Source organism: Polyodon spathula, chromosome 13 (assembly GCF_017654505.1).
Source record: "Polyodon spathula isolate WHYD16114869_AA chromosome 13, ASM1765450v1, whole genome shotgun sequence".
Taxonomy (NCBI): Eukaryota; Metazoa; Chordata; class Actinopteri; order Acipenseriformes; family Polyodontidae; genus Polyodon; species Polyodon spathula.
In genome coordinates this window covers 1040226-1068121 of record NC_054546.1, presented here as the reverse complement: position 1 = coordinate 1068121, position 27896 = coordinate 1040226, and the positions used below count along the sequence as shown (strand labels likewise).

At 40.3% G+C, this 27896-nt stretch overlaps 1 protein-coding gene across 2 annotated transcripts; it reads left to right on the top strand.

Moving 5' to 3' along the window:
- Positions 1 to 2918: 2918 nt before the first annotated feature.
- LOC121325148 (von Willebrand factor A domain-containing protein 2-like) lies at positions 2919 to 27213 on the top strand. 2 transcript variants are annotated; one of them, XM_041267461.1, is made up of 14 exons: positions 2919 to 3245; positions 10184 to 10245; positions 14501 to 14575; positions 16264 to 16397; positions 17024 to 17133; positions 18455 to 18646; positions 21170 to 21303; positions 21534 to 21666; positions 22162 to 22217; positions 23151 to 23258; positions 23912 to 24490; positions 25221 to 25772; positions 26093 to 26215; positions 26735 to 27213. In XM_041267461.1, exons 2-14 carry the CDS (start codon positions 10194 to 10196, stop codon positions 26875 to 26877), a joined length of 2391 nt encoding a protein of 796 aa, XP_041123395.1. In that variant the 5' UTR covers positions 2919 to 3245; positions 10184 to 10193; the 3' UTR covers positions 26878 to 27213. The 2 variants fall into 2 exon arrangements, with proteins under 2 accessions (XP_041123395.1, XP_041123394.1); XM_041267460.1 differs by having other exon boundaries at positions 2960 to 3211; positions 26735 to 27212.
- The last annotated feature ends 683 nt before the right edge of the window (positions 27214 to 27896 follow it).

Sequence of the window (27896 nt, the reverse complement as noted above, 5' to 3'; positions counted from 1 at the left end):
AAATCTTTCACGTGTACAAGCTGTTTCAAAATACTTTCATTTACTCCTTATCCTTTGTTCAAGTGTCCTGAGGTGGCTGAGGGCTTGTATCTCTTTGTATTTTCTTCTTGTTCCAGTGAACCATCATAGCTTCTCTTAACAGATAAATTAAAAAAAAATATATATATATATGCGCGCAGAGGGGGGAAAAAAGGCACAAAGAAGAAAGTTCACAGAAAGTTATTGGAACTGCAAACTTATTTAGAAAGGCCAAGAGAGATAGAAATTAATAGGGGGCTAAAACCATTAACAAAAAGTTTTTCCAATATTATAACAGCAAGAGAAGATTCAAGGAGAGGTAAAATGTCTAAGACACAAATGGGGGGGAAAATCTCAGACGAGAAAAAAAAAAAATCAAATATTAATGTTTACTTTTCACAAGTTTTTACAAATGATATGGACCACATGCTGACCTGCTCCTATCCAATTTTTAAATAACACTAGCACAACAGAGGCAAAAGTGTTAAAGGGGCTAGGAGCTCTTAATATAAATACAACCCCTGGACCAGATGAGATTCTCTCAATAGTACCCAAAGAAATGAAAAGTTATTTGCAAACTGCTAATCCAGATCGTGCAACAGTTTCTTGAAATGGGTTGTACCGACAGACTGGAGAATTGCAAACGTAATACCAATCCACAAAGAGGGAGACAAAACCGAATCGTAACTACAGACCTATAAGCCTGGCTTCTGTTATATGGAAACTATATTAAGATCCAAAATGGAAAATTACCTATGGTAACATTACCCGGGGAGACAGCATGGTTTTAGGTAAGGGAGATCGTGTCTAACCTGCTTTATTTTTTTGAGGGTGCAAAATCAACAACGGATAAAACATTTGACAAAGTCCTGCATAAAATATTAATTCTCAAACTGAACGCAGTAGGGATTCAAGGAAATGCATGCACATGGATTGGGGAATAGTTAACATGTAAAAACGGAAAGTACTGATTAGAGGAGAAACCTCAAAATGGAGCGAGGTAACCAGTGGAGTACCACAGGGATCAGTATTAGGTCCTCTGCTATTCCTAATTTACAATAATGACTTAGATTCTGGTATAGTAAGCAAATTTCTTAAATTTCTAGATTACACCATTGCAGCAGAAAAGGTCATTCAAAATTATGTAGACAGCATTTAGAACGGGGCAGTCGGACACATGGCAAATGACATTTAAGAGAGAAAAGTGTAAGGTACTGCATGCAGGCAATACAAATGTGCATTATAAATATCATTTGGGAGATACTGAAATTGAAGAAGGAATCTGAAAAAGACCTAGGAGTTTATGTTGACTCAGAAATGTCTTCATCTAGACAATGTGGGGAAGCTATAAAAAAGGCCAACAAAATGCTTGGATATATAGTGAAACGTGTTGAATTTAAATTGAGACGTAATGTTAAAACTTTACAATGCATTAGTAAGACCTCATCTAGAATACTGTGTTCAGTTCTGGTCAACTCGCTACAAAAAGGATATTGCTGCTCTAGAAAGAGTGCAAAGAAGAACAATCAGAATTATTCCGGGTTTAAAAGGCATGTCAAATTCAGACAGGCTTAAAGAATTGAATCTGTTCAGTCTTGAACAAAAAAGATTACGTGGCGATCTGGCTTTTTCAACCTGAAAAAAGAAACAAGGACCAGGGTTCACAAATGGAGATTAGATAGAGGGACATTCAGAACAGAAAAAAGGAGGCACTTTGTTACACAGAGAATTGTGGGAGTCTGGAATGAATGCCCCAGTAATGTTATTGAAGCTGACACCCTGGGATCCTTCAAGAAGCTGCTTGATGAGATTCTGGGATCAATAAGATACTAACAACCAAACAAGCAAGACCGGCCGAATGGCTTCCTCTGGTTTGTAATCTTTCTGATGTTCTTACTGACCAATAAAACTCTTGATTGCCGGTCAGATATGTTGACTTATTTGGGGCTGTTTTTCCAAAGCACCACAACCCAATGATTTCCCACCCAGACTATACTATACTTATAACTATACTGTCACTTGCTTACAAAGTTGCACAAGTGTAAAAACAAGCAGAAGTGTCTGAGACTGGCAGATGATTCTGGAGGATCAGAAGAGATCAGGTGTTGAATAACTTCAACAACTCAGCTCTTAAATGATTACATTTCACTGGAATTGTCTTTGCTGACCATTACAAATATATGCTGTTAGCCTAATATCTCAGTAACTTAATTAGCTAAAATGTAACAAACTTAAGCATAAGCAGACTTGTATTCTATCACACAACATTGATACAGCAAAATGGCCAGTAATGGTAACAGCAGCTGTGTTGCATTCTCTTGTAATATTCTAAACGTACACTGTGCAGTGTAAGATCAGTAATACACCAACAGCACTGCGTTCACCATTGTGTGTTATGGTGGTGCTCTATATATTTTGAAATCCAGGTTACTTACTAACCAATGAGTTGACATGATTTCTATAATAATAATGAAACAATGTTGCAGCCTTTCCTATTAGCTACCAGCTTAAAAAAAAAAAAAATCTGAAAAAAAGAAATACACAAATAATGCCAACTTTAAGTACACTTAAAATGTATGATTATTAATGAACGTTATAAAACAAATCATAACGTGCGTTGGAATAACACCAGAAAAACAAGCCCAGCGGTGTGCAGCTTAATGCTTTAGAGACGAACACAACATCGCCGAGATCCTTCATCCTTTAATTAAAAAAAACCCTTTGCATTAAATTTGACCTTCACAGCAAGATCCGAAGAGCTTCTGCTGATTTCTTTGATCAAGGCTTTCTGCTTAGATTAAGACTGACTGTGACAAACAGGTAGCCTTATCCTTCCAACAGTGAAAGCCATTGAAAGCAAGATTTACTCGTCGCGATTCCCCCGGGAAATCCATATGAGATACAATAAGTAGTAATACGATTCGAGTCACAGACACGCATTCTCATTCATGGTTGGGGGTTCAGGAAGGATTTGGAATACTATCAAGGATCAGGGACACAACAAAAGAGGCGGGTCAACAAAGGGTTTATCATACTTTTGGATCACAAAAAAACAGAAACAGCTTCCCCAGTCACTCATTACTTCTCCATGCGGAAGCGAAGTATGCAGAGATCTCCGATCTGCAACCTGTAATCTGCTCTGAATCCGGCATTCACAAGGGAGCCGCGGAGACAGCCAGCCAGCAGAGCTCAGGTACCGAATACGCAAACCAGAGCGTGGATAGGAAGTAAGAAGTCTAAACTCGCTTTTACTAATTAATAATACATGCGATCTTAATGAATGAGCAGGGATATTATTGCCATTGAAGACAGCACATTTCTGGAAATATACTAATTCATTTTGACCACCGGCGGCTAAACTTTAACGTCGGTGCGCACCCTCAACAGCCGAATGGTAGTGAATGATGCATTTGTATTGTGCGATCTCAGGGATGCTAAGTGGTTCTCTCTCTATAAAGTTATTTTCTTCTGTATATTATTGAATAGCAAGATTACCATTTTGTAAATTTATTATTATTATTATTATTATTATTATTATTATTATTATTATTATTATTATTATTATTATTATTATTATTATTATTATTATTATTATTGTTATTATTATTATTATTATTATTATTATTATTATTATTATTATTATTATTATTATTATTATTATTATTATTATTATTATTATTAGCAGCAGTAGTAGCAGTAGTAGTAGGGTTCGTAGTAGTATATAGAAGTGTTCCTATGGTAAATAAAAATACATCAATAAAGCATACATTAAAGTTCTCCTGTCCAATAATCGTGTTCAAATTTACATTATAATGAATTATAATACATTTCTTTGGTTAGCTGACTTTAACGCTTTTACTTCCCTTTAAACGCAGTTGTTGCTGTGAAATTAACCCATTTAGTGCATTGCGCTTTTAGTGTATACAAACCCTTCTGTAAAGGTGTTAAGATAACTTCTCAAGTAAAGCTGTTTGCTCAAGTAAACGTTTTTCTTTAGGCATGTCGAAATACAAGCTTGTAGATTTACAAACACACAAAGCTTTAGTGAACAGCATCAAAGACCTTGCAAATAAAACAAATCTAAATTTTGATTTATTTTCTTGAGGTGCGAGCAGTTAGTTTGTCAGTACTGTCTTGGAAGGGAATACTGTCAAAAGGTGCGTTTACACTACCCTTCCGGAATCTTTCCGATAACATTCCCGGGTTGTCTAGTAATATTCTGCATCCCCTTGAATTCTGCACCCTTGCATATTGTACTATATGCAATCAAGTGTTTTTTGATTAGTAAAAACATTGTACCGTAATAATGCAAATATAGATTAACCCTCACCCTTAACCTAACCTTAACATTAGAAACAAGTGTTCACTTCGGGATTCCAACTAAACAAACCGTGGCGAAAGTGCAGAAGACAAATCGCCATACCACCTGTTTGCATACAGTACAGGGGGTGCAGAATTGTACAGTGCGTACTAGCTTTGAAATGGGGGGGTACTTCTCACAGGAGTAGACTCTGAGCATGCATACTTAGATGGGGAAAGAAATAAACTGTGTAAGTTGCACAAGCGTCTTTCAGACATTATTTCCAAAATCTGTAATACAAAACAATTAGGGTTAGCCAGTAGTCCCTAGGTTAGAAGGAATAAAATAAAATAATCTCCCGCAGTTATGTGAGTAGCTGACAGGCAGACTGGCAGGCTGTAAAAGTAAGAAATAACATGCTTTAAATAAACAAGGCCTTTATAAAATGTGCTAAACAATTTTTGCCTATAGGCAAAGTTGGTCTTGAAATTATCTCTATTTGTTTCGAATAGAGATCTCTATTTGTATATATATATATATATCTATATATAATATATATATATTAGTATATATATATCGAGATATATATATTCTATATATATATATTATCAAATCTTTAAAACTTAACAGCAAATATAGCTAACACGTTTCGACCCATAGGTCTTCTGGGTAGACCACATCTCGTAATATGGTATAGATAATATATATATATATATATATATATATCTATATTATCGATATATATATATATATATATATATATATATATATATATATATATATATATATATATATAATTACATTTAGCAGTTTCATTTGTGTTCTGTTAACCCACTTTTATACACTATATATTAATATCCTTCTAGTATTCCGTAAAACCGTAAAATAACCTTTTCTAGGAAACAACTAAGATGACCTTATTTCAACATTAAAAAAAGAATGTGAATGAATATGAACCTTAATGTCAAAGCAGTGTCCTTTCTGCTATTAATTTAGATTTGCTTTCCCGAGTCCTCACTGCCTGTATCGAATCCTCAACCCTGTTGCTAGGACACAACAGCACTGAAGTGGCAATGTTCTGATGACAGGCAAAACCTAAAGCACCACCAAGCCTGCACAACTACAATGAGTTGTCTTTTTGCATTTAATCAAACAAAACAACCAGTGTAACCTTATATCAGTTGTAGTTAATGAACAGTTTTTAGTTTTTTTATGTAGCAGGCAGTACTGGCACACAGTGTATGTTCCAATACCTAGTTAGTGCCTATTTTTTCAATTCCAAATATATTGGACACTGGGCAGCAAAGGGTTAAGCATAGCACTTGAGATTTGTAATAATAACTCTTGACCTGACAAATCACAATGCAGAGCTGTACAATACTGCTCTACAGCAATATTCCTGGAAGGGTTTTAAATGAGTCATACAAATTGAAGTAACCTCAGCAGGAAAAGACTTGTACCTGATACATCTGATGATAGCAAATTAGAAATGTATTGTTTTTGTGGCTTTTTCCCACATGGAGACTGGTATAACATGTTTGTTTTTAATGGAAAGTTTTACAAAGCAATCGGTTTACAGTTATTTGAAACGATTTGTGGCAAAAACCTTAAACCTGTTTTTGTTTTTTTTTACATTTTCAAGCCAGCACATACAGCATAAATTGCATTAATACTTTATTAAATGGTTCAAGTAGAAGTGCTTTGTTCTCTGCTTGGTTCATTGAGCGAATTAGGTTTCTGGTTAAAAGATCAGAGCACACAGTAGCTTTTTGATCTCTTTTTTTATGAACCCAGTCCTGTGTTTGTGAAGTTGTCTGAACTGAGTCCAGGTGCATCAACAGCTCATTATTCTTGTTGCTCAGCAACTTGCTTGTCATGAGTAGTAAACAGAAGGTTGTATTAAAAAGCTGTGATGATGTCTTCCAGCTTGTTACGCTTTAGTTCTGCAGTTAACGTTTTCATTGATTCTTGTTTTCAATTTTTAAAAAAAAGTACATTTAGGGGCATGTTTCCGAAAGCTCTGCTCCAGTCATTTATTTACTCCTGTTTTCGAAATGAGAAAATGATACATGAATGTCACACAAACCAGCTAGAGGCTGCTGCAGAGATCTTAAATGATGTTTCTTTTGAAAAGAAACCTTTGTTTTTCTCATTATAGTTAATAAAGGTAATTCAAAGACTGGCATTTGAGAATGTGCCTTGCCGTGTCTTAGTTATGTATTTACTTGCGCAGTTTTCTGTAATTGCCATCATGGCTTAGTGTTTTTTGCATGATGTCGTTTAATTAGAAGGTATGTGCCTTGAGGCAGAGTTTTTTTTTTCCAACACTTTCTATTTCCTTGAAAGTGGATATTAAAAAATATAAGAACAGTTATTGAATTAAACTTCCATACAAAGGAGCATACAGCCCAACCACACCAGAGCCTTCCCAGGAACAAAGACAGGTATAAAAATACAGAGTATAGGCACACCGCCTTTCAGTTTATCATGGCAGTATAATCTTCCCATTCCTTCATCTTTTACCTTGCTTTGCCAGGTATGCATTTGCTTAAACGTACTTGCCTCTTGTTTTGCAATATGCCTCACTGCACTCTGCTATTCTATTTTCATAGTAACCCTCAGTACACCTTTATAAGGGAAATGATAATCTGAAAACCTGCATTCAGTATAAGAGCAGTAGCTGTTATTTTATCCAGTTTAAGTGTAGTCCTTTCTTTGTTGCAGCAGTAGGTTCATCTATGAGTTGTTGAACCTGTAATGTGTGGAGTTTTCCCTCATTAACTTGGAGGAATGGAGTCGATCAGGGCTGACAGGCTGACCTTTACTGCAGAGCTGTCTGAGTAAACTAGGTTTGGAAATAAGTATAGTTTGACCTGAAGCCTGCCCCAAATGCCTGAGCCCACCTGCCTCAGCTTTTTCGTATGTGGTTACATTGCCTCTGTGTTTGGCATTGAAAGAGCTCTCTGAAGCTTTGCTACAGAAACAAGGATTATCAGCTCTCTCACTGTTAAAGCAACTCTGAAGAATGCCACCCAGCAGTTTAATAACCCCACCCCTTGCGAGCATGGTTCACCTGTCAGACAGGGGCTGGACAATTGAGATGGTTATCACAAGGTGTCGAAGTTGAGACTTTTGAGCACATTTTTGTCCAAAGGCGTTTCTCACAATACTTTCTTCACAAACTTTATGAGGAACTGATGAGTGTGGGTAGTCTGGCTCTTGTATACAGTCTATCACAAGGGTGTCCAACCACAGTCCTGGAGGGCCGTTCCACTCCAGGTTTAACAGGTAAAATTACTTCAGGGTCTGGATGGAGGGTTAATTGGTTCAGTTAAACAATTTAGAACAGGGTTGGAACAAAGACCAGGACTGGAAGGGCCAACTTTGGACACCCCTGATCAATGTAGGTTATCTGTCACAAAGTATCACAGTTCCCATATTTGTTGCTATGCTACACTGTAGGTTAATTACAAGTTGTGTTTAGTATATGGTTTGAAGTGCCTTTGAAGTGTCATTTAAATGATAAAAGAAACAGCTGAATATGTGAGCAGGGCACAGCGGTCCTGTGACTGATCAATAATCACCTGGAATGTTATTCTGTAATGGAGCAGGGCACAGCGGTCCTGTGAGTGATCAATAATCACCTGGAATGTTATTCTGTAATGGAGCAGGGCACAGCGGTCCTGTGAGTGATCAATAATCACCTGGAATGTTATTCTGTAATGGAGCGGGGCACAGCGGTCCTGTGACTGATCAATAATCACCTGGAATGTTATTCTGTAATGGAGCAGGGCACAGTGGTCCTGTGACTGATCAATAATTACCTGGAATGTTATTCTGTAATGGAGCAGGGCACAGTGGTCCTCTGATTGGTTGAGCACATGCTATCACTAAATAAACACTTCTGTTATGTTACAGAAACTTGTCTATTAACAGTATATAAGGGTTAGAGGATAATGTCTGTGAATGGGTTATACAGACACTCATATCACCCACACAGGCCTCAGTCTTTTGCCTCGGTCTGTTCACTAAAGGAATCCCTTTGACCAGTAATCATGACTGAAAATGTATTTGGAACAAAGGGCATTTGTAAATTCAAACCTGGATCTCTGAACTGATGTTCACATCTCTTTGGGTAAGAGTTTGCCAGCTGGCTGAAGATAAATCACTTTGTAACAGAGTGTTGCTGCAGTCCCTACACATACCAGCAATGCAATAGGCAGTGATGGTATCTTTTGGGTGGAACCAGTTTCTTAAAGAACTTCCACTTGCTGTCATCTGCAGTTCTGTATGTCTAAAATAATCTTTAACAGCTTGTTTATGAGTGAAACAAAGAGAGCACCCAGCACACAAAACAGCTATATCAGTAATGTAGTACAGTCAAGCATTACTTCAAACACTCATAAACTATGAGAAACTAAGGGCAATATTTTCAAACTGTTTACTCCATTCTTTAACTTCTATTATTTTTTAAAAGGAAATAAGCTAGTGTTACATTATGAGAAACATAAAAAAATAGGAGTTATTAAGTACTGGAGTAAACATTTATGATACAATGTTATGTCAAGTCATTAAACATTCCTTCAGCCTGATCAAATCAACATTTATCTTTGTGTAATTTAATCCATGCAATGGTCAGACAATTGCTGTTGTTAATATTACCTAATCACTAATCACAAAGCCTGATTAATCAATCCTTTACACTGGGTCGATAATGAATGTTACCTAATCACTAATCACAAAGCCTGATTAATCATTCCTTCATGCTGGGTCGATGATCAGTGTTACCTAATCACTAATCACAAAGCCTGATTAATCATTCCTTTACGCTGGGTCGATAAGGAATGTTATCTAATCACTAATCACAAAGCCTGATTAATCAATCCTTTACACTGGGTCGATAGTGAATGTTATCTAATCACTAATCACAAAGCCTGATTAATCATTCCTTTACGCTGGGTCGATAAGGAATGTTATCTAATCACTAATCACAAAGCCTGATTAATCAATCCTTTACACTGGGTCGATAGTGAATGTTATCTAATCACTAATCACAAAGCCTGATTAATCATTCCTTTACGCTGGGTCGATAGTGAATGTTATCTAATCACTAATCACAAAGCCTGATTAATCATTCCTTTACGCTGGGTCGATAATGAATGTATTAAATAGTCTTCCTGAAACGCTCATTGGAATCCACTGCCATGCACCTGCAATCACGGCATTCCACAGCAGCAGCACTGGCTCCCTTGGGTTCACTTCATATTTTAAAGCAGTTATTGTCAACTTAATCTTATTCCCAAGAGCAGGTTTTAATGAACATTTGCCAGAAGAAGTGCTCAATCTGCCAGGATTTTCATTTCCAAACACTAAGGTCTTCTTTAACACTAAGGTTTTCTTTAATTGATTAATTTATTGTATTCCAATTATTTTATAGCATGCATATGTGTGTGTGTGTGTGTGTGTGTGTGTGTGTGTGTGTGTGTGTGTGTGTGTGTGTATATATATATAGGAGCATTTTTTCCATTTATTTATAGATTGGGAACATAGCGTTTCTGTGGGGATGGATGGTGCAGCCAGTTGACAAAGGGGCATGACGTCTTTCATGTCTCAGAGGTTGTTCTCCAACCAAACTTATCATTCTGTAAGACAATATATGTTGTGAAACAAGGTCTCAGCTGTAGAACATCACCATCACAAAGCTCTAGAATCCTAAGGGAAAAGCATGTAATCCAGGGAAATCCGCTTGCTTAAATTTGCACCAGGTCCGTACAGAATCACCTCTTGCACAATGTTCTTTCGAAGCTCTATTAATTGTCAGAGTACTAGAATTGCATTGATTGCTTGTGTTTTTTTTCCTTTTAGGTTTGCCAGTATGGCTCTAACAGTGTCATTGAGGCTCATCTGTACAGCCCTGTTGTTTCTAGGTATGTGCTTACTTTATATTGTTTTACAGTCCCTGAACCGGGAATAAAGAGCAGTAAAATATACTTAAATCCGCTCCTATCCTATTGTGCTGCGGGCCATGATTTCTAACATCCTAATATCCATGCTGTTACACCAGGTGTCTAGTCTGTTGCCTCTTTTAAACATAAAGCATTCAGTTCCTCTTCATTGAAACTGGTCTTGTTGTGAAGCTGTCTACAGTGCCAGCTGGTATCGCATTTCTCACAGACTGGGTGTGTGAGCAGACAGCCTTGCATACCTGAGCACCAACAGACAATCAACAAGCACGCTGTTAACCCTTAGACTGTGCATGAAAAAAAACTGCTCCTAACAAAATGCAATAAAAAAAAATGTATAATGTGTCTCTTCAAAAGATATATACTCCTGAAACAGACAGTAGCCAAAATAAGGTCTACATTATTTTACAAAAGGGTAATAAACAAAACACTGATATTGTTTGTTACCAATAGTCTTTGATTATAGCTACTCCGATAACTTTTGACCCTATTTGAAATGAAATATTCTCCTGAGGTTTTTCAAATATTTTCTTCACCCTACAAAAAAGGTGTTTTAATTCTTAATTCTTTCATCTTGCTTTGGTTGCTCATTTAATCTGTTACTAGAAAAATGCGTCAGATTTGTGTGGAACTGAATTAAACATAACATCTGAATCAGTTTCTTTTGTTTCCATGTGGTTGTTCAGTGCTTCTGTAGAACTATACTGGGTTAGTTGGCTAAATCTGTTCCTTGAAGCTTTCAGTTCTCTCCGCTACCAAACACTGACTAAATTACCTTAAAAGCCATGTGACAACGATGTATTGTGCCACATGTCACACCAATATTGCCCCCTGCTGTGCAAAATCCATTCGCAGTCTGAAACACGGAACACGGCTAACAAGTACATCGTTCCACGCGTTCCCACAGACTCGTCACTGCTCACGTGATTAAAGTACATCGTTCCACACGTTCCCACAGACTCGTCACTGCTCACGTGATTAAAGTACATCGTTGCACGCGTTCCCACAGACTCGTCACTGCTCACGTGATTAAAGTACATCGTTCCACGCGTTCCCACAGACTCGTCACTGCTCACGTGATTAAAGTACATCGTTCCACGCGTTCCCACAGACTCGTCACTGCTCACGTGATTAAAGTACATCGTTCCACGCGTTCCCACAGACTCGTCACTGCTCACGTGATTAAAGTACATCGTTCCACGCGTTCCCACAGACTCGTCACTGCTCACGTGATTAAAGTACATCGTTCCACGCGTTCCCACAGACTCGTCACTGCTCACGTGATTAAAGTACATCGTTCCACGCGTTCCCACAGACTCGTCACTGCTCACGTGATTAAAGTACATCGTTCCACGCGTTCCCACAGACTCGTCACTGCTCACGTGATTAAAGTACATCGTTCCACGCGTTCCCACAGACTCGTCACTGCTCACGTGATTAAAGTACATCGTTCCACGCGTTCCCACAGACTCGTCACTGCTCACGTGATTAAAGTACATCGTTCCACGCGTTCCCACAGACTCGTCACTGCTCACGTGATTAAAGTACATCGTTCCACGCGTTCCCACAGACTCGTCACTGCTCACGTGATTAAAGTACATCGTTCCACGCGTTCCCACAGACTCGTCACTGCTCACGTGATTAAAGTACATCGTTCCACGCGTTCCCACAGACTCGTCACTGCTCACGTGATTAAAGTACATCGTTCCACGCGTTCCCACAGACTCGTCACTGCTCACGTGATTAAAGTACATCGTTCCACGCGTTCCCACAGACTCGTCACTGCTCACGTGATTAAAGTACATCGTTCCACGCGTTCCCACAGACTCGCCACTGCTCACGTGATTAAAGTACATCGTTCCACGCGTTCCCACAGACTCGTCACTGCTCACGTGATTAAAGTACATCGTTCCACGCGTTCCCACAGACTCGTCACTGCTCACGTGATTAAAGTACATCGTTCCACGCGTTCCCACAGACTCGTCACTGCTCACGTGATTAAAGTACATCGTTCCACGCGTTCCCACAGACTCGTCACTGCTCACGTGATTAAAGTACATCGTTCCACGCGTTCCCACAGACTCGCCACTGCTCACGTGATTAAAGTACATCGTTCCACGCGTTCCCACAGACTCGTCACTGCTCACGTGATTAAAGTACATCGTTCCACGCGTTCCCACAGACTCGTCACTGCTCACGTGATTAAAGTACATCGTTCCACGCGTTCCCACAGACTCGTCACTGCTCACGTGATTAAAGTACATCGTTCCACGCGTTCCCACAGACTCGTCACTGCTCACGTGATTAAAGTACATCGTTCCACGCGTTCCCACAGACTCGTCACTGCTCACGTGATTAAAGTACATCGTTCCACGCGTTCCCACAGACTCGTCACTGCCCACGTGATTAAAGTACATCGTTCCACGCGTTCCCACAGACTCGTCACTGCCCACGTGATTAAAGTACATCGTTCCACGCGTTCCCACAGACTCGTCACTGCCCACGTGATTAAAGTACATCGTTCCACGCGTTCCCACAGACTCGCCACTGCTCACGTGATTAAAGTACATCGTTCCACGCGTTCCCACAGACTCGTCACTGCTCACGTGATTAAAGTACATCGTTCCACGCGTTCCCACAGACTCGTCACTGCTCACGTGATTAAAGTACATCGTTCCACGCGTTCCCACAGACTCGTCACTGCTCACGTGATTAAAGTACATCGTTCCACGCGTTCCCACAGACTCGTCACTGCTTGATTAAAGTACATCGTTCCACAGACTCGTCATTGCTCACGTGATTAAAGTACATCGTTCCACGCGTTCCCACAGACTCGTCACTGCTCACGTGATTAAAGTACATCGTTCCACGCGTTCCCACAGACTCGTCACTGCTCACGTGATTAAAGTACATTGTTCCACGCGTTCCCACAGACTCGTCACTGCTCACGTGATTAAAGTACATCGTTCCACACGTTCCCACAGACTCGTCACTGCTCACGTGATTAAAGTACATCGTTCCACATGTTCCCACAGACTCGTCACTGCTCACATGATTAAAATATAATCATGCAGCTACAGCTGTGCAGGAGTGGGATTTAGGTAAGTGTGCTTGTTTTGAGTCACACCTCATTATGGTAGAATGGATTACACACAACCCATCTTAACTGCACCACAGTGTCAGCAGGGTAAAATAAGCATGCTGTTCCTTCTGATGGCTCAGTGTTATCAAAACCATACCTTCCTCTGCTTGATGAGCTTCTGGCTTATTCATTTACTGCTGAGAACTCCAGGTTAATGTATTAGATCAGAGTGCTAATTCAGTCCAATTAAACATTCGCTTTTGCGAATGTTTTCACATTCCAGTGTCTGGTCTAAATGGGAACTACAAAATCTCATTTGTAACGCAGAGTCATTACTGTTACTTTCACATTGTTTTGCTGGAACAGTGCCAGCTGCCATGCCGTGTGTGTTTCTATTGGTTGATATTCCCAAGCAAGAAGAACAATTCCAAGCTAGACCATTGTATGTGTGTGTGTGTGTGTGTGTAAAAAGTTGAAATGGGGAGTGGAATTAGGAGAAAGGTTTACTTTTATTTACTTGTAACCTTTACGCACAGACCAGAGTCAATAAGTAAGGCTGATGTTAGTTTAACAGTGTCATATTTTATTAGAGGAATGCGTCTCAGTGTTTAATCTGCTCTTGTTTGGTCGCTCAACTCCAGGCAGTGGTTGTTCCTTTGGCATGATCAGGGTTCTGTGCTCATTACAGTTGAAGAGACTGAATTAGTCTGATGGGATGACAGTAAATTATTCTGTTTTTTTCTGTCTGCTTGCATAGAAGGGCTGTGAAGGGATAGATCGTTTTCACACCCAGGTCAGTGTTATGCGAATACCTATCTCCAACATGATCAGTTACCTGTAGTTGTCACACTTGAGAGCTGACGAGCATCAGAGAGTGAGTGCAATAAACCTGTTGCCTGACACAACTGAGTTGAAGGGACCATGCCCAAGGGGGGTGAGGTGAAGGAAGGGTAACCGAAAGACTAATATATTTGATCGAACCTTGGGACAGAAATTCCTGTTTTGTTGTATCATAAGTCTTCCTCAGCCTGTGACGGATTGCAGTGGTTTCGGTTGTCTTTCTGTTCTTACATAACCAGTATGAGCAAAACATAGAACCACACATCTTCTCAGCGTTTTCTATACTTTGTTCCACAGCATTGCCTTCAGACTGTGTACAAAAACTCCATGTGAATCAGGAGACCATTGTGAAGATTAATACTGCCGGACTGCGTAAGTGATTTCAGCTTCTAGGTTTGTTCTCCTATTTCTTCTCTATTTCTGCTGATCATGTGGAATATTTACATAGTGAGGAGTGCCTTCAGAGATTGCAACCTCAAAGCAATGGGCACTCTTAAGATGATACACACTACATTTGTGCCATAGCTGTGTTAAAGAAAATCAAAATCAAATCGGGTTAAGAACAGAATCAACCCTTATTGAAGTTTGCTGTGGTATACTAGGATAAAATCATCACAAAGCATAGTTTAAGTTTAGTAAAGCATAGGCTGTGAGGTAAATCACAGGTAAGTCTAGTAAAGCATTAAAAAAAAAAAAAAAGTATGCCAAAGTATAGGAAAAACAGTACAGAATGTCATAACTGTTTGAATGTTACATGTTGCGTCTCTACTGTCAGTGCTTGTGAGCATGGTATTATATAGCAGACCACTGTATTCAAATGCATTACAGTGATTGGTGTATAACATAGCTATTGATGATTCATTTCCAACAAGATATTTCTTAAAGCACAAATATATGCAAACAGTATCATCTTCCATGTAGGACCCCAAGAACACAACCGCAGAAATACCTCCACGTTCGTGAAATAGTCTGGCTGTTACATTCAAGTGTTGCTTTCATTACAGGACCTATGATAGATACAGTCTAGCAGGATTACAAACTGGCTTTCTCACTTCAACTGCCCCAGCATTACTGATTTGCTATGTTATTTTTTTAATGGAGTTTTATATGAAGGCTTTTTTTTGGCATGTCTGGTGAGGAGAGCACATGCAAGCAAGCAACTGGTGTTACGTAAACAGTGCTGTATTTAGATAGCAGTCAAAGTATAGACAATATTTTTCTGTATCTAATGATTATTGAAAAATTGTTTCGCAGACATGCACTCACATCATCTATACATTATGCAGTTAGATAAGCTGTCTTTTTGTATACTAGCCTAAAGGTTGTTTAAACACACTGTCTGAGTACCATGTTGATGGGAGTCTGTCTTCAAATTCCAAGATTTATTTAGCCTTTTAGGTTTAAATATCTTAATGATTTAATTGCGGGGCAACTCTTTGATTATGTTACTTAGTTAATAACAGGAAAATCATACCACCCAAAACTGCTGTGGATACAGTGACTTAGTATAAACTTTTGCTGAGAACGACTTCCGATATAAAATACAGGGGATGGCTTTGAAAACCTTTTCATTTTAAAATCTTAAGTACAGTAACTCTTTTAAAGTTTATTACTTACCACCCATATGAAAGTGAAATATAAAATATACCACCATTTACTGTATTTGATTACATTTCCATGGCAACACTTTTAAATGTTGTTTAGCATAGATGAAATGGTAGCCGTATTAGTTCAGAGATGATAGACAGAGAAGGAGAAGTGATACCTTTTATTGGACTAACTAAATAACAATTCACAAGCTTTCAAGACCTCAAAGGTCTCTTCTTCAGGTGAAAGTAGGAAAGATAGATTAATGTTGTTTACAAATTCCTAAATAAATTGTTGTTCTACATGAATTCATTATCAATTTGTAGCAATATTTGGTACTATAAAATTCATTATACAATAACTAGAGCATGTTTTTGCTACTTCTATGAAATGCTGTGCAATTCTGTTGAACTCCCTTAGCTGCTGAATTGGTTTGACACCCCATACCTGTGTATCAATCTTTTCTCCCCCAGTGATGCAGTGCTCTGCTGCTGTGGATGTGCTCTTCCTATTGGATGGCTCCTACAGCATTGGCAAAGGCAGCTTTGAGAGATCCAAGCACTTTGCATTCAAGCTTTGTGATGCCCTGGATATCAATCCAGAAAAGGTAAGAATAGGACTTGAAGGAATACAGCTCTTTCAGAACCAAAGGTGTAATTACTGAGAGACATATGAAAGACTTGGCAAACAGCTGATGTGTGTTTTTACATTACTATACACAAGGCTGGCAAATACAAATCCAAGGGACACATCTAGGCATGCTGCATGTTGAATTAACCAGGTAACTTACTCCATTAACCTTTTAACTGAGTACAGTTTCATCAATGTATAATGAAATCCGAGGGCACAACTTGGGTAGACTTCATTAATTCAATGGGAACATTGTAAACTGACTTTTTCAATAACAACTTCAAATGTAAGTCTGTTTGGATACAGTCTGGCTTTCATATGAAAGCCAGTGTAGCTGCATTGGGAATGCAGGTGAAACCTGATCTTTATATTAGTGTGTGAAACATGAACAATCCCTATAAACCATGTCTATAAAGTTGTAAACACTGCAGTGTTGCTATTGTATTCCTTTGTGATCTTCGTCAACCTGCACACCTTCAAGTATATTGGTCTGTGCATGAGCTGTCTCGGAATGGCACTGTTATTTTCCCTTTGCTCAATCCTATCGTTTGTACCATTATGACTTCTTTATGGCTCTTTAACCCTCACTCTCCTCTCTCTAAGGTCCGAGTAGGAGTTCTTCAGTACAGCTCAACACCCAGGCTTGAGTTCTCCTTGAATTCCTACCCAACTAAAGACGAAGTGAAGGAGCGAATAAAGAAGCTTTCATTCAAGTAAGTGTTGTGTGTGTATTCTCCTGTAAGATAGCTGTAAAAACTCTTGAATGCAGTTTGCCAGCAGCCGTTACACATACTCTTTGTGTTATTGAGCATGAAAGGACCAGTTCAAATCAGACTGTAAAAATGTCAGCACTTCTCAATAGGGGCTCCTTCATATTGCTGAACAATTATGTGGACATGAGAATGAATAACACACATGCTGGGATATTTCGGCATTATTCAGCAGAATGATTCATAATTCCAGTTTGATTTAAGACAACCTGAAAACCACATTAAAGGGAACATGTTCATGTGTCAAAGTAAAAGAGAAAACCAGGGTTCTGTCGTAAATATATTATAAAAGGATCTCCTTTATTTAAATGGCAATCGCTGTACCTCATGCAAACAGGTTTTATTATAGTTTTTACTTAGAACATAATTTCATCAAACAAAAAAAAGTTTTACATTGTAAAATAAGGGTGTTTAATACTGTTAATACCACAAAATTAGTGTGTATATATATATATATATATATATATATATATATATATATATATATATATATATATATATATATATATATATATATTTTATACATAAAAACTGAGATAGCTGCTTTTATTTTGAAATTGTGTCCCTGAGACAGACCCTAAGACATGTTTGAAAGCATAAGTTTTCTAAGCATTGCTTAAGCATGACTGGAGACAGAATGAAGTTTGCACTCTAAGTATTAAAGGCTAATTCCCTATCAACTTTCATTTCTGAAAACAGCTGTTTAAAATCTAATTAATTAGAGATTAGCCCAGTGCCAGAGCCGAGACAGCATTGGTACGTTTGGCAGTTCTAATGACTGCCTTTTAACAGAAGTGCTCAGGGATTGCTTGTGATTTTAAATTCATGCTTTATTCATGAGCCCTGCAGCTCAACATTCCATTTTCCTGCCTGCAAGTGAGCTGCACAGCAGAATAACATAAACTAAAACCAAAGACATACATGTACGGTATGTGTAATTAAGGTCAGTGCATGCAGTTTCCTTCATCAGATGATCCACACTGCCATCTCGACTGCTTACTTTCTGTATTAGTTTTCTGTAGCTTTGAAACTCCTCTGAAGGGACAATGCTAAGTAGCTGTCTTCTCCTCTATTTTGGTCTGCGAGTATATGTTTGTGAGTTTGGTTTTCAGTCACTAAGTTAATAAACCTTGAAGGCCACTATCTCTGGCTGCAGCATTTTTTTGGACAGCATGCAAAGCTAGATAATTCATTTCCAGGGTATTTCCTGGTGTCTAGACTTTCCCATAGAAGTAACAAGAGCGTCCCTGTTTCTTGCTATCAGGGGCGGCAGCACACAGACTGGTCAGGCTCTGAAGTACATCCTTCGGAAAGGATTCCCGGGTGGAAGAAACACCACGGTGCCTCAGATTCTCATTGTTCTCACGGATGGAAAATCCCAGGGAACTGTGCAGCCCGCCAGCCAGCTGAAAGAGGAAGGCATCACGATATTCGCTGTGGGGATCAAGTATCCCAGGTAAGGCAAACCTAGAAACGTCCCACCTGTCAGACGGGTTGCCTTGGTACTGTAGTAATAGTAATTTCCTTGGAAGAAAATCCCAGCCAGAACTGCATTTGCCATGACTGACACGTGGACCTGACCAATCTCTTCGATTAATGGTCCTTGATACCTCAGGAGACCCTCCAATATCTTGCCCTGCTGAGTTCAAACTGTGGGTGAAATTGCTCCAGATTTTGACCACTATGAAGGTGTCGATTACATAATGGTACCATACACAGAGAAAACATGTTTTACATGTAGATCCGCATTATAACTGAGCAGTATTGTTTTCAGTACAAGCGGATTAATGAGGTGGTTTGTTTCATGTTCTCTCTTAGTCTTTCAGTCTCGCAGTTTCTGTTTTGCTTGTTGCCGTGGGGTCCGTTCACAGTTGCGAGCAGCTCTTTTTCTGGGGTTTATCCCACTGCTAGAGCCTGGCTTCTGTTAAGTGGGAGATATGTGACCAAAAAGCTGCCATGGTTCCCATGGGTTCTCTTCGCAGCTAGGATTGAACTCTGGTTATGGAAGTCACTGCTGTGATGGCAGGCTGTGGGTGAGAAAGGAACACATGTCTCCGGTAAGCCACCAGTAAACACTGACAGCTTGATTAACTTCAGGGTAAGCCACTTTTTATGGGCTGCTGAGATATTAAGCAGCTGATACCTTTGTCTTGTGTTTGAGAGCCCTGCAATTAATATATTAAAACTGTTTCAACACCTATTTTGTTGTAACCTGTACAAATGGAATGATTTTTTTTAATATCATTTAACTGTGACATCATTTCAAAACTGCTTGAAGGATTTAGGTTGCTGTTTCATCTCAGGACATGAATCTTAAATTCTTATTGTTCCAAATTAAAGTAAATATAATGAAGGCGTCGTGGATGTTCAGTGCCCAGACTAATGAGCTCCCAGTCAAAGGTGAACTACTAGGTCTTTCGCTAGTTATACTGATGTGGGTGACAGGAGTGCTTTTTCATCCACAGTCACTTTGTATGACAGTTGGGTAATTGTCAGGTCACAAGTCTGTGTAGTAAGACAATGAGATTCATTACATCAAGTTTGCAGTTCCTGTTTTAGACAGGGCTAGAAGTTTCTTCTCACTGTTTTAATGTAAGAGCATGTTTATTAACAACAAACCCCCCAAAAAACAGGTCTTAAAGTTTTTTTTTTTAATATTAGTAAAACTTTAGTTATTCCAAAGAAGTTCAAATTTGCTGAGGTACTGTTTATATTCCGTGGTGCCCAAGGTTCAGATCTGTGATCAGCTGTGGTTTGTACCTGCCTGGTCTGTAACTGAACAGTGAGGATGGTTCAGATCTGTGATCAGCTGTGGTTTGTACCTGCCTGTTCTGTAACTGAACAGTGAGGATGGTTCAGATCTGTGATCAGCTGTGGTTTGTACCTGCCTGGTCTGTAACTGAACAGTGAGGATGGTTCAGATCTGTGATCAGCTGTGGTTTGTACCTGCCTGGTCTGTAACTGAACAGTGAGGATGGTTCAGATCTGTGATCAGCTGTGGTTTGTACCTGCCTGGTCTGTAACTGAACAGTGAGGATGGTTCAGATCTGTGTTCAGCTGTGGTTTGTACCTGCCTGGTCTGTAACTGAACAGTGAGGATGGTTCAGATCTGTGATCAGCTGTGGTTTGTACCTGCCTGGTCTGTAACTGAACAGTGAGGATGGTTCAGATCTGTGATCAGCTGTGGTTTGTACCTGCCTGGTCTGTAACTGAACAGTGAGGATGGTTCAGATCTGTGATCAGCTGTGGTTTGTACCTGCCTGGTCTGTAACTGAACAGTGAGGATGGTTCAGATCTGTGATCAGCTGTGGTTTGTACCTGCCTGGTCTGTAACTGAACAGTGAGGATGGTTCAGATCTGTGATCAGCTGTGGTTTGTACCTGCCTGGTCTGTAACTGAACAGTGAGGATGGTTCAGATCTGTGATCAGCTGTGGTTTGTACCTGCCTGGTCTGTAACTGAACAGTGAGGATGGTTCAGATCTGTGATCAGCTGTGGTTTGTACCTGCCTGGTCTGTAACTGAACAGTGAGGATGGTTCAGATCTGTGATCAGCTGTGGTATGTACCTGCCTGGTCTGTAACTGAACAGTGAGGATGGTTCAGATCTGTGATCAGCTGTGGTTTGTACCTGCCTGGTCTGTAACTGAACAGTGAGGATGGTTCAGATCTGTGATCAGCTGTGGTTTGTACCTGCCTGGTCTGTAACTGAACAGTGGGCACGGCTCAGATCTGTGTTCAGCTGTGGTTTGTACCTGCCTGGTCTGTAACTGAACAGTGGGCACGGTTCAGATCTGTGATCAGCTGTGGTTTGTACCTGTCTGGTCTGTAACTGAACAGTGAGGATGGTTCAGATCTGTGATCAGCTGTGGTTTGTACCTGCCTGGTCTGTAACTGAACAGTGAGGACGGTTCAGATCTGTGATCAGCTGTGGTTTGTAAGTGCCTGGTCTGTAACTGGCCAATGCATCTTTATGTTCCAGGTGGGATGAGTTGCATACGTTGGCCAGCCTGCCCACAGAGCAGCACGTTCTGTTTGCTGAACATTTCGACGATGCAGTCAACGGCCTCTACACCACCCTCACATCTGCCACTGTCTGCACTGCAGTCCCTTCAGGTGAAACAGCTCTGCCAGTGATACCTTCTGCTCTTATTAAAAAATAATAATAATGAAGTGTTGATCTGGTAGAAGAGTGTAGGAACTAACTGGCACCCCCCAGTCACGCACAGGTGGTGTCTGTGTGATCTTTTCCAGGACATGAAAGCATTGCTCATTTGAAGAGAAAGGTGAAAAAAAAAACTTACTTTACACTTTAAATTGCAAATTATTATTATTTTTTTTTTTAGGATGCAAAGTTGTATCTCGAACCTGCGAACGTAAAACTCTGGAGACAGTGAAAGAGTTTAAGGGGACCTTCATGTGCTGGAAAGGATCCAAGGCAAGCACTGCGCCTCATGGAACATTATGCCCCTATTACAGGCAAGTACCTGAAATCAGCCTCCTCTAACATTGCTTCTGGTTTTTACTTATTTAAGGAACTTTACTTGTGCAACCTTTCCTAAAATGCATTTCATGAATGTTTACTCAGTACACCGCTAGTCTTCAAATCGATTATCGTAATTTTCCATATAAAATATGCACCACTTTGCAAATATTGGGAGAAGCTTGGGTAACAGAATTCTGTATGGTGCACATGATACAAGGGAAGTAGCCCATGCCATGGCTGCTCAGTTATGTGCATCATACAAAAAGGGTGTGTTGCACACATGGTAATGCTTTATATTCATACTGTACAGTAAGGAACTTGGTATTCATTCAGAGAAGACCAGAACATGAATATGCTGAGGAAAATAAGCACAACTAAATCTTCTTTAGTCTTCCACTTCAGTATGGATGAGAACCAGTAACCTCTGTATTCTGTAAAGGTTATATTGTATTTATTTATTTGTGTATGTATTTTTTTTTTTGTTGCAGTTGGAATAGAGTGTACAGAAAACATCAATCCACATGCTACAGAACTATATGCCCAGGTAGTGTCACTTTTTATTACTATAAACTTTTATGTTAGACATTTGAAAATCAGTTATACCAAACTGAAAATGTAGTAGCATTGCCTAAATTATTCAACATCATTAGGATGTTAACATTATGCCACACAAGCAACCCTGGTTTTAATGCAAGAGCAAAGGCAGCTGTTCAGAGAGGAATAGAACATTTTAAACAAACTCTTTGATAGGTTCAACATTATGCAGACTGGGTCTTCCAAAAAGTGTAAAAGAAAATGTATTTACTTCGAGGCAGTGTTACTGGGTGTCCACTCTTTACGAGGGCAGTGTTACTGTGTGTCCACTCTTTACGAGGGCAGTGTTACTGGGTGTCCATTTTCTACTAAGCCCATCATGATGATTTTTAACTCTGTCATTCCCCCCCCCCCCCCCCCACACACACACACACACACACCTTCAACATAGCTTCACTTACTGACACCTTTGTGTGGTCGATCTTCACGAGAACCTAGCTCATAGATTCCAATTCATCTGAATCCACTTAACATGAAAGCATATCTAACCGTTTATTTAAACTGTGGGTTAGGGAGAGATCTCGCTCCATTCATCTTATCATTGCCGGCACCCCCATGTAAAGTAGCAACCGATGGGTAATGGATTCGGGTTAACTTGTTCAACACCAAGTATTACCTGTAGGTCACCCAGGTGTGCAGACCTGGGGGGTGTGCAGTGACTCTATCCCGTTACATCTCACAATCTGATCATAGATCTGAAACGGTAATTGCTTTCATAATCCTTGATAATTCTTCCCTTCTCTGATCCTGTTTGCTTGTTCTTTTATCTATGCCACATGTCACGTTTCCTTCTCTCCAAGCACTTTTCAAAGACTTCAGTGCGAAGCCTGGCTTTGAGAATACACAAACAGCTGTGATGTTTTGCTTTTCTTCTTTTCTCCAGACCCGTGCGATTCCCAGCCCTGCCACAACGGAGGCACCTGTATCCCAGACGGATTAGAAAAGTACCGCTGTGTCTGTCCCGTGGGCTTGGGAGGAGACCCCAACTGTGGTACGATGCTCCCTAAACCTCTACTGAGATACTCGTCACATCCACAACAGCACGTAAAAGAAAAATGAGAGAACTTGTTATACTAACTTGTTATATTAAGTCCCATCACATTATACTTTACACATCTAAACCCAGATTGACTTAAAAACAAGATCTATCTTGTTTTTTGTGTATGAAAGTATACAGCAGGGTTACTGGGGTGAGTGATCACTCATCAGTGAGATCTAATGGGTAGTACAAAGGACCAAGCCATGAGTCCCAGCTCAGCTGTTGACTCGCCCTTCGCTGGTCTGTGAACTTCATTTTGAATGAAGGACCAATGGAAATGTTGAATTAACCAAACTGGGCAGCCAGAGAAAGTCACATCTAAAGAGAGCTAGAGCTGGGTTTATTATGCTTGAGACCTCCTGATTTGGAATGTAATTACTGGGTTTTAAGAAGCTAGACAAATGTTTCAGCAAGTACCTTTGTCACTAGCTGAACAGTACACTGAAGACACGTTTTTACGTAAATTTGATTGAAGTGTTTTGCAAGTTACAGATGAATATTCACTTACCACAATGCAGGTTGCACTTTGACATTGCATGTATAAATACCCATATTTTTCTGAATTCAGACTTTTAAATAATGTGTCTTTCCTGCTTTTATTAAAGCTCCGAAGTTGAGTCTGGACTGCAGTGTGGATCTTCTCTTCTTGGTGGAGGGCTCTTCCAACGTCAGCCTGGAGGGGTTCCTCCGATACAAGTCCTTCGTGAGGCGATTTGTACAGGCAGTCCTTACTCCAGATTCCCCGGTTAACGTGGGCTTGGCTCAGTTCAGCGACGATGTGAGGATGGAACTGAAAATCGGGGAGTACAGAGATATTCCTGAGCTGCTTCAGTCCATTGACGGCATGAGATACAGGGGAGGGGGCACCAGGACCGGGAAAGCCCTGAGCTACGTCACGCAGTTCGGGTTCAAGAGCACCCCCGTGTTCGCTGACGTCCAGGATGACCTGCCCAGGGTTGTGGTTCTGATGACTGATTCCAGATCCAAAGACTCTGTGACCGAGCCTGCCAAGTACACCAGGGACAGGGAGATCTTTATCATTGGGATGGGTGGAGAGTTCCTGAAGGAGGATCTTAATGAGATAACAGGAAATCCACAGCGAACCATAACTTACTCCAGCCCACAGGATCTCCTCAGCAGGATCCCAGACCTGAGATCCAAAATATGCAGCGTGGATAGCCAAGGTATAATCTGTCTTCTGTTGTGTGACTTAAACTCCTGTCTCTATAAAGGTTGCTACAAATCAAACCCCCTCTCTTATCTCACAACTAAGCCCATGTGTGCAGCTGTAAATATCTGAACAAAGAGAAACTGGCAGTTTTATTAAGTGTAGACTTCTCATTGGTCATTAAGACTTGGGTTGCCAGTCAATTTAACAATTAACATTCAGAATATTATAAAACAAGAACATGACATTAAAATATCTTTGGCAAAGCTCTGTTCTCACTGGGGATAAATTACTTAGGCCATCTGTTCTGTGATATTTTCTCATTTTAATTAACAGGACATTAGGCCTACCTAATACAGCCTCTTCAAAACAGATTTCAACTTTATTTAAACTTGACATGCAGTTTAATGCAGTCCTATTTCCATCTTTACAGCATGCGAAAAGGAGCTTAATAGTGTGTAGCTGTGCAGTGCAACCCAGCGATATGCAGATGTAATGTTAATCCATCAGAAAATAGTACAAATGGTCTTGATGGATGGATTATGTTTTTTTCAGAAAGCAAAGATCCCTCAATTAGTTACAAACATCTTGAAATCATTGATTTATGAAAGCTGTCCAGCCAGACATGAAGAATACATTTCAACACTTTGCATAAGTTTTGTCCTCCTGTGTGTTTTTTTTCCCTGATTTTTATATAATCATAGCAGTTACACTGAATTTTATTCCCTCTCACATGCTTGTTCCAGGGTGCCTTGCTCAGTCTCTGGATCTTGTGTTTGCCCTGGATGCCTCGGATGGTGTTGGGAATGAGAACTTTTATCGGCTGCGGGATTTCGTCCGGAGCACCTCGGTTCAGTTCGACATCAACCGCGATGTGACTCAGATCGGGCTGGTTACCTACGGCAGGGAGCTGAGCACTGTGTTCGCCCTGGACACCTACGACTCTGGCACCAGCGTCATGCAGGCCATCAACCAGGTGCCCTACATCGGGGGCAGGGCCTCCACCGGCAGGGCTCTGCTCCACATCCATGACAACGTCATGACGGTGCAGAAGGGAGCCAGGCCTGGAGTCAACAAGGCCGTGGTGGTGATCACTGACGGGGCTGGGGGCGACGACGCAGCCGTCCCATCTCGGAGAATCCGCAACAACGGCATCTCTGTGTTTGTGGTCGGGATAGGGGACGCTCAGAGAGATGCCCTGCTCAAGATCGCCGGCTCTGAGGACCACATGATCCCGGTCGCTTCCTATGAAGACCTGAAATACTTTGAAGATGTTCTTGTTCAGAAAGTGTGTGAAGGTAAAAGTTTTTAGAAGAAATGCCAATGATTGCACTATTGCCATCACTGCGTCTTAAATCCAAGGTTCTGTTTTCAGTTGCCGTTTGTGCTTGGTATGTTTACTGTAGATTATAGAATGAGATTAAGTTTATTTACCATGGTGCATATATCAAGAAGAAGTGATGGCCAGATATAATTGCACTGTTATTTATAGTTACAATATACTTAATGTGTAAATCTTTTTGCATGATATATGTATTCTGAGTATCTTTGTAACAAACTAAAACATGTGAAAGCAATCTTGTATATCCTACCACCTGCTATCTTTTTTTTTCCCCAGAGGCCAAGAAAGCAGTGAATCTGTGCAGACCGAGTCCATGTATGAATGATGGGATCTGCGTACTGAGGAATGGGAGCTATCGCTGTGAGTGTCGAGGCTGGGAGGGACCGCACTGTGAAAACAGTAAGTTCTCCTGCGTTCTTTTAGAGAAGCAACTTGTACACAACATTATTTATGTCTTTTTTTTTACATATGTATATTTATAAATTGTAAAAAGTTGATGTTTACATCTTCCCCTCCCATGTTTGAACTTTTGGTTTCTGTTTGATTCTCAACATTCCTCTAATAAAATATTGCCAGGCTGCTTAACATGCTGTAATTCACTGGCAGTGTGTGGGCAGAGACTCATTAAAATAGCTGAAGGCATCTGTATTAGGACTGAATAAACTCCCATTAGCCAGCTGCAGTCTATTCATGTTCATGGGCAGGATCACTGAAACACGCTTTTTGTTTACTGGGAAACTCATAGTTAGACAGTTGACCTTGAAATGCCCTAATTCTAGAGCCATCAGATGTAAAGATCTAATATGTACAGTATAACCACTGGAATGACTACAATGCCTCAAAAACGAAGGTCTGTTTTCAAGAGAAAGCCTGAAATATAAATGTTGCTCAGTAGCTTGGCTTGTTCTTTTCATTTAGGAAGCACAAGACCTCCGATCAGAGGGGATCTCCCTGGACCCGCAGGCTTACGAATAAACAACAGCAGGCAACAGAAGCACAATGCACTTCATCAGCGCGTGAGAGTGCGGCAGAGGAGACGACATGCGGGTCACAAGCACTGAGACCGTGCACCGCGGGAGAAAGGACTCTGTACTTACCTGGTACAAGCTCACCTCATGGGAGAGGCTATGGTAATTCAGACTGTCCGCAGATAACTAGAACGGTCTTGTGACACTGAAGTCTGAAGTTCTATCAAGGCGGCTCTTGAGCTTCATGGGAAATTAGTGTTTATTAGAAAACCTACATGATGTATTGGAATTTATCACAGCTTGGTCATATTTATTTCAACTGTGTTGTCAATATGGGTTATATTTAAAAAACTTAACCTCTTATTATACCCCATTGAAGTAGATGTTTTAAATATAACTTCAGCCTTGAGCATCATTTCTTTTTTCATTGTATTGTGTTTATATTGTATATAAAAAAATAAACAATAAAACATTTTGTTTAAATTCCTTTGCAGTATTCAGTTCAGTGTACAACGTGGTCCTTGCTGTGCTGGGAAGTGAGGCTGTGAGTTGTGGTGTGAGCTGGCTCTGTGGCTGCAGTTCCTCTTCTTCACTCCTATGCATTACAGACAAACAAGCTCCGGCCGTCAATTACGTTTTCAGTGCAAGGGGCTCCCAATACCTCCCTGAAATCAGTCCGGCGCCCCGGTGTAACCAATCACTGCCTGGCCCGCAGCTGATCACTTGGGAATCGCTTCGAGTACGCACAGCTACACGCTTCCTCCAGCTGGGGAAGTGTACTGCCAACCTTACACGGCACTCTTTCTGGTCAGGAGGGAGATTTACAGCATCGATTCTTTCTCTCTATCACAGCCTGCGATTCATCAGTTGAAGTCTCCTCCATCACTCGTGTATTAATGTCAGGAGACATTTCTCATTGGTTCTGACCTCATACAGATGCCATTATGATAATACAGTATGTAGATCCTATGTAACCAGAATCTGCCTTCTCGAAACCCATTGGTTTCATGTTCATGGTGGAATTATCCCATTGTCTTAGGGTTAAGGTAGGCTCCCCAGCCAGTGTCCAAGGGGTGGTTTATCCTGTAGGGGTATTGGTTGATCAAATCAAC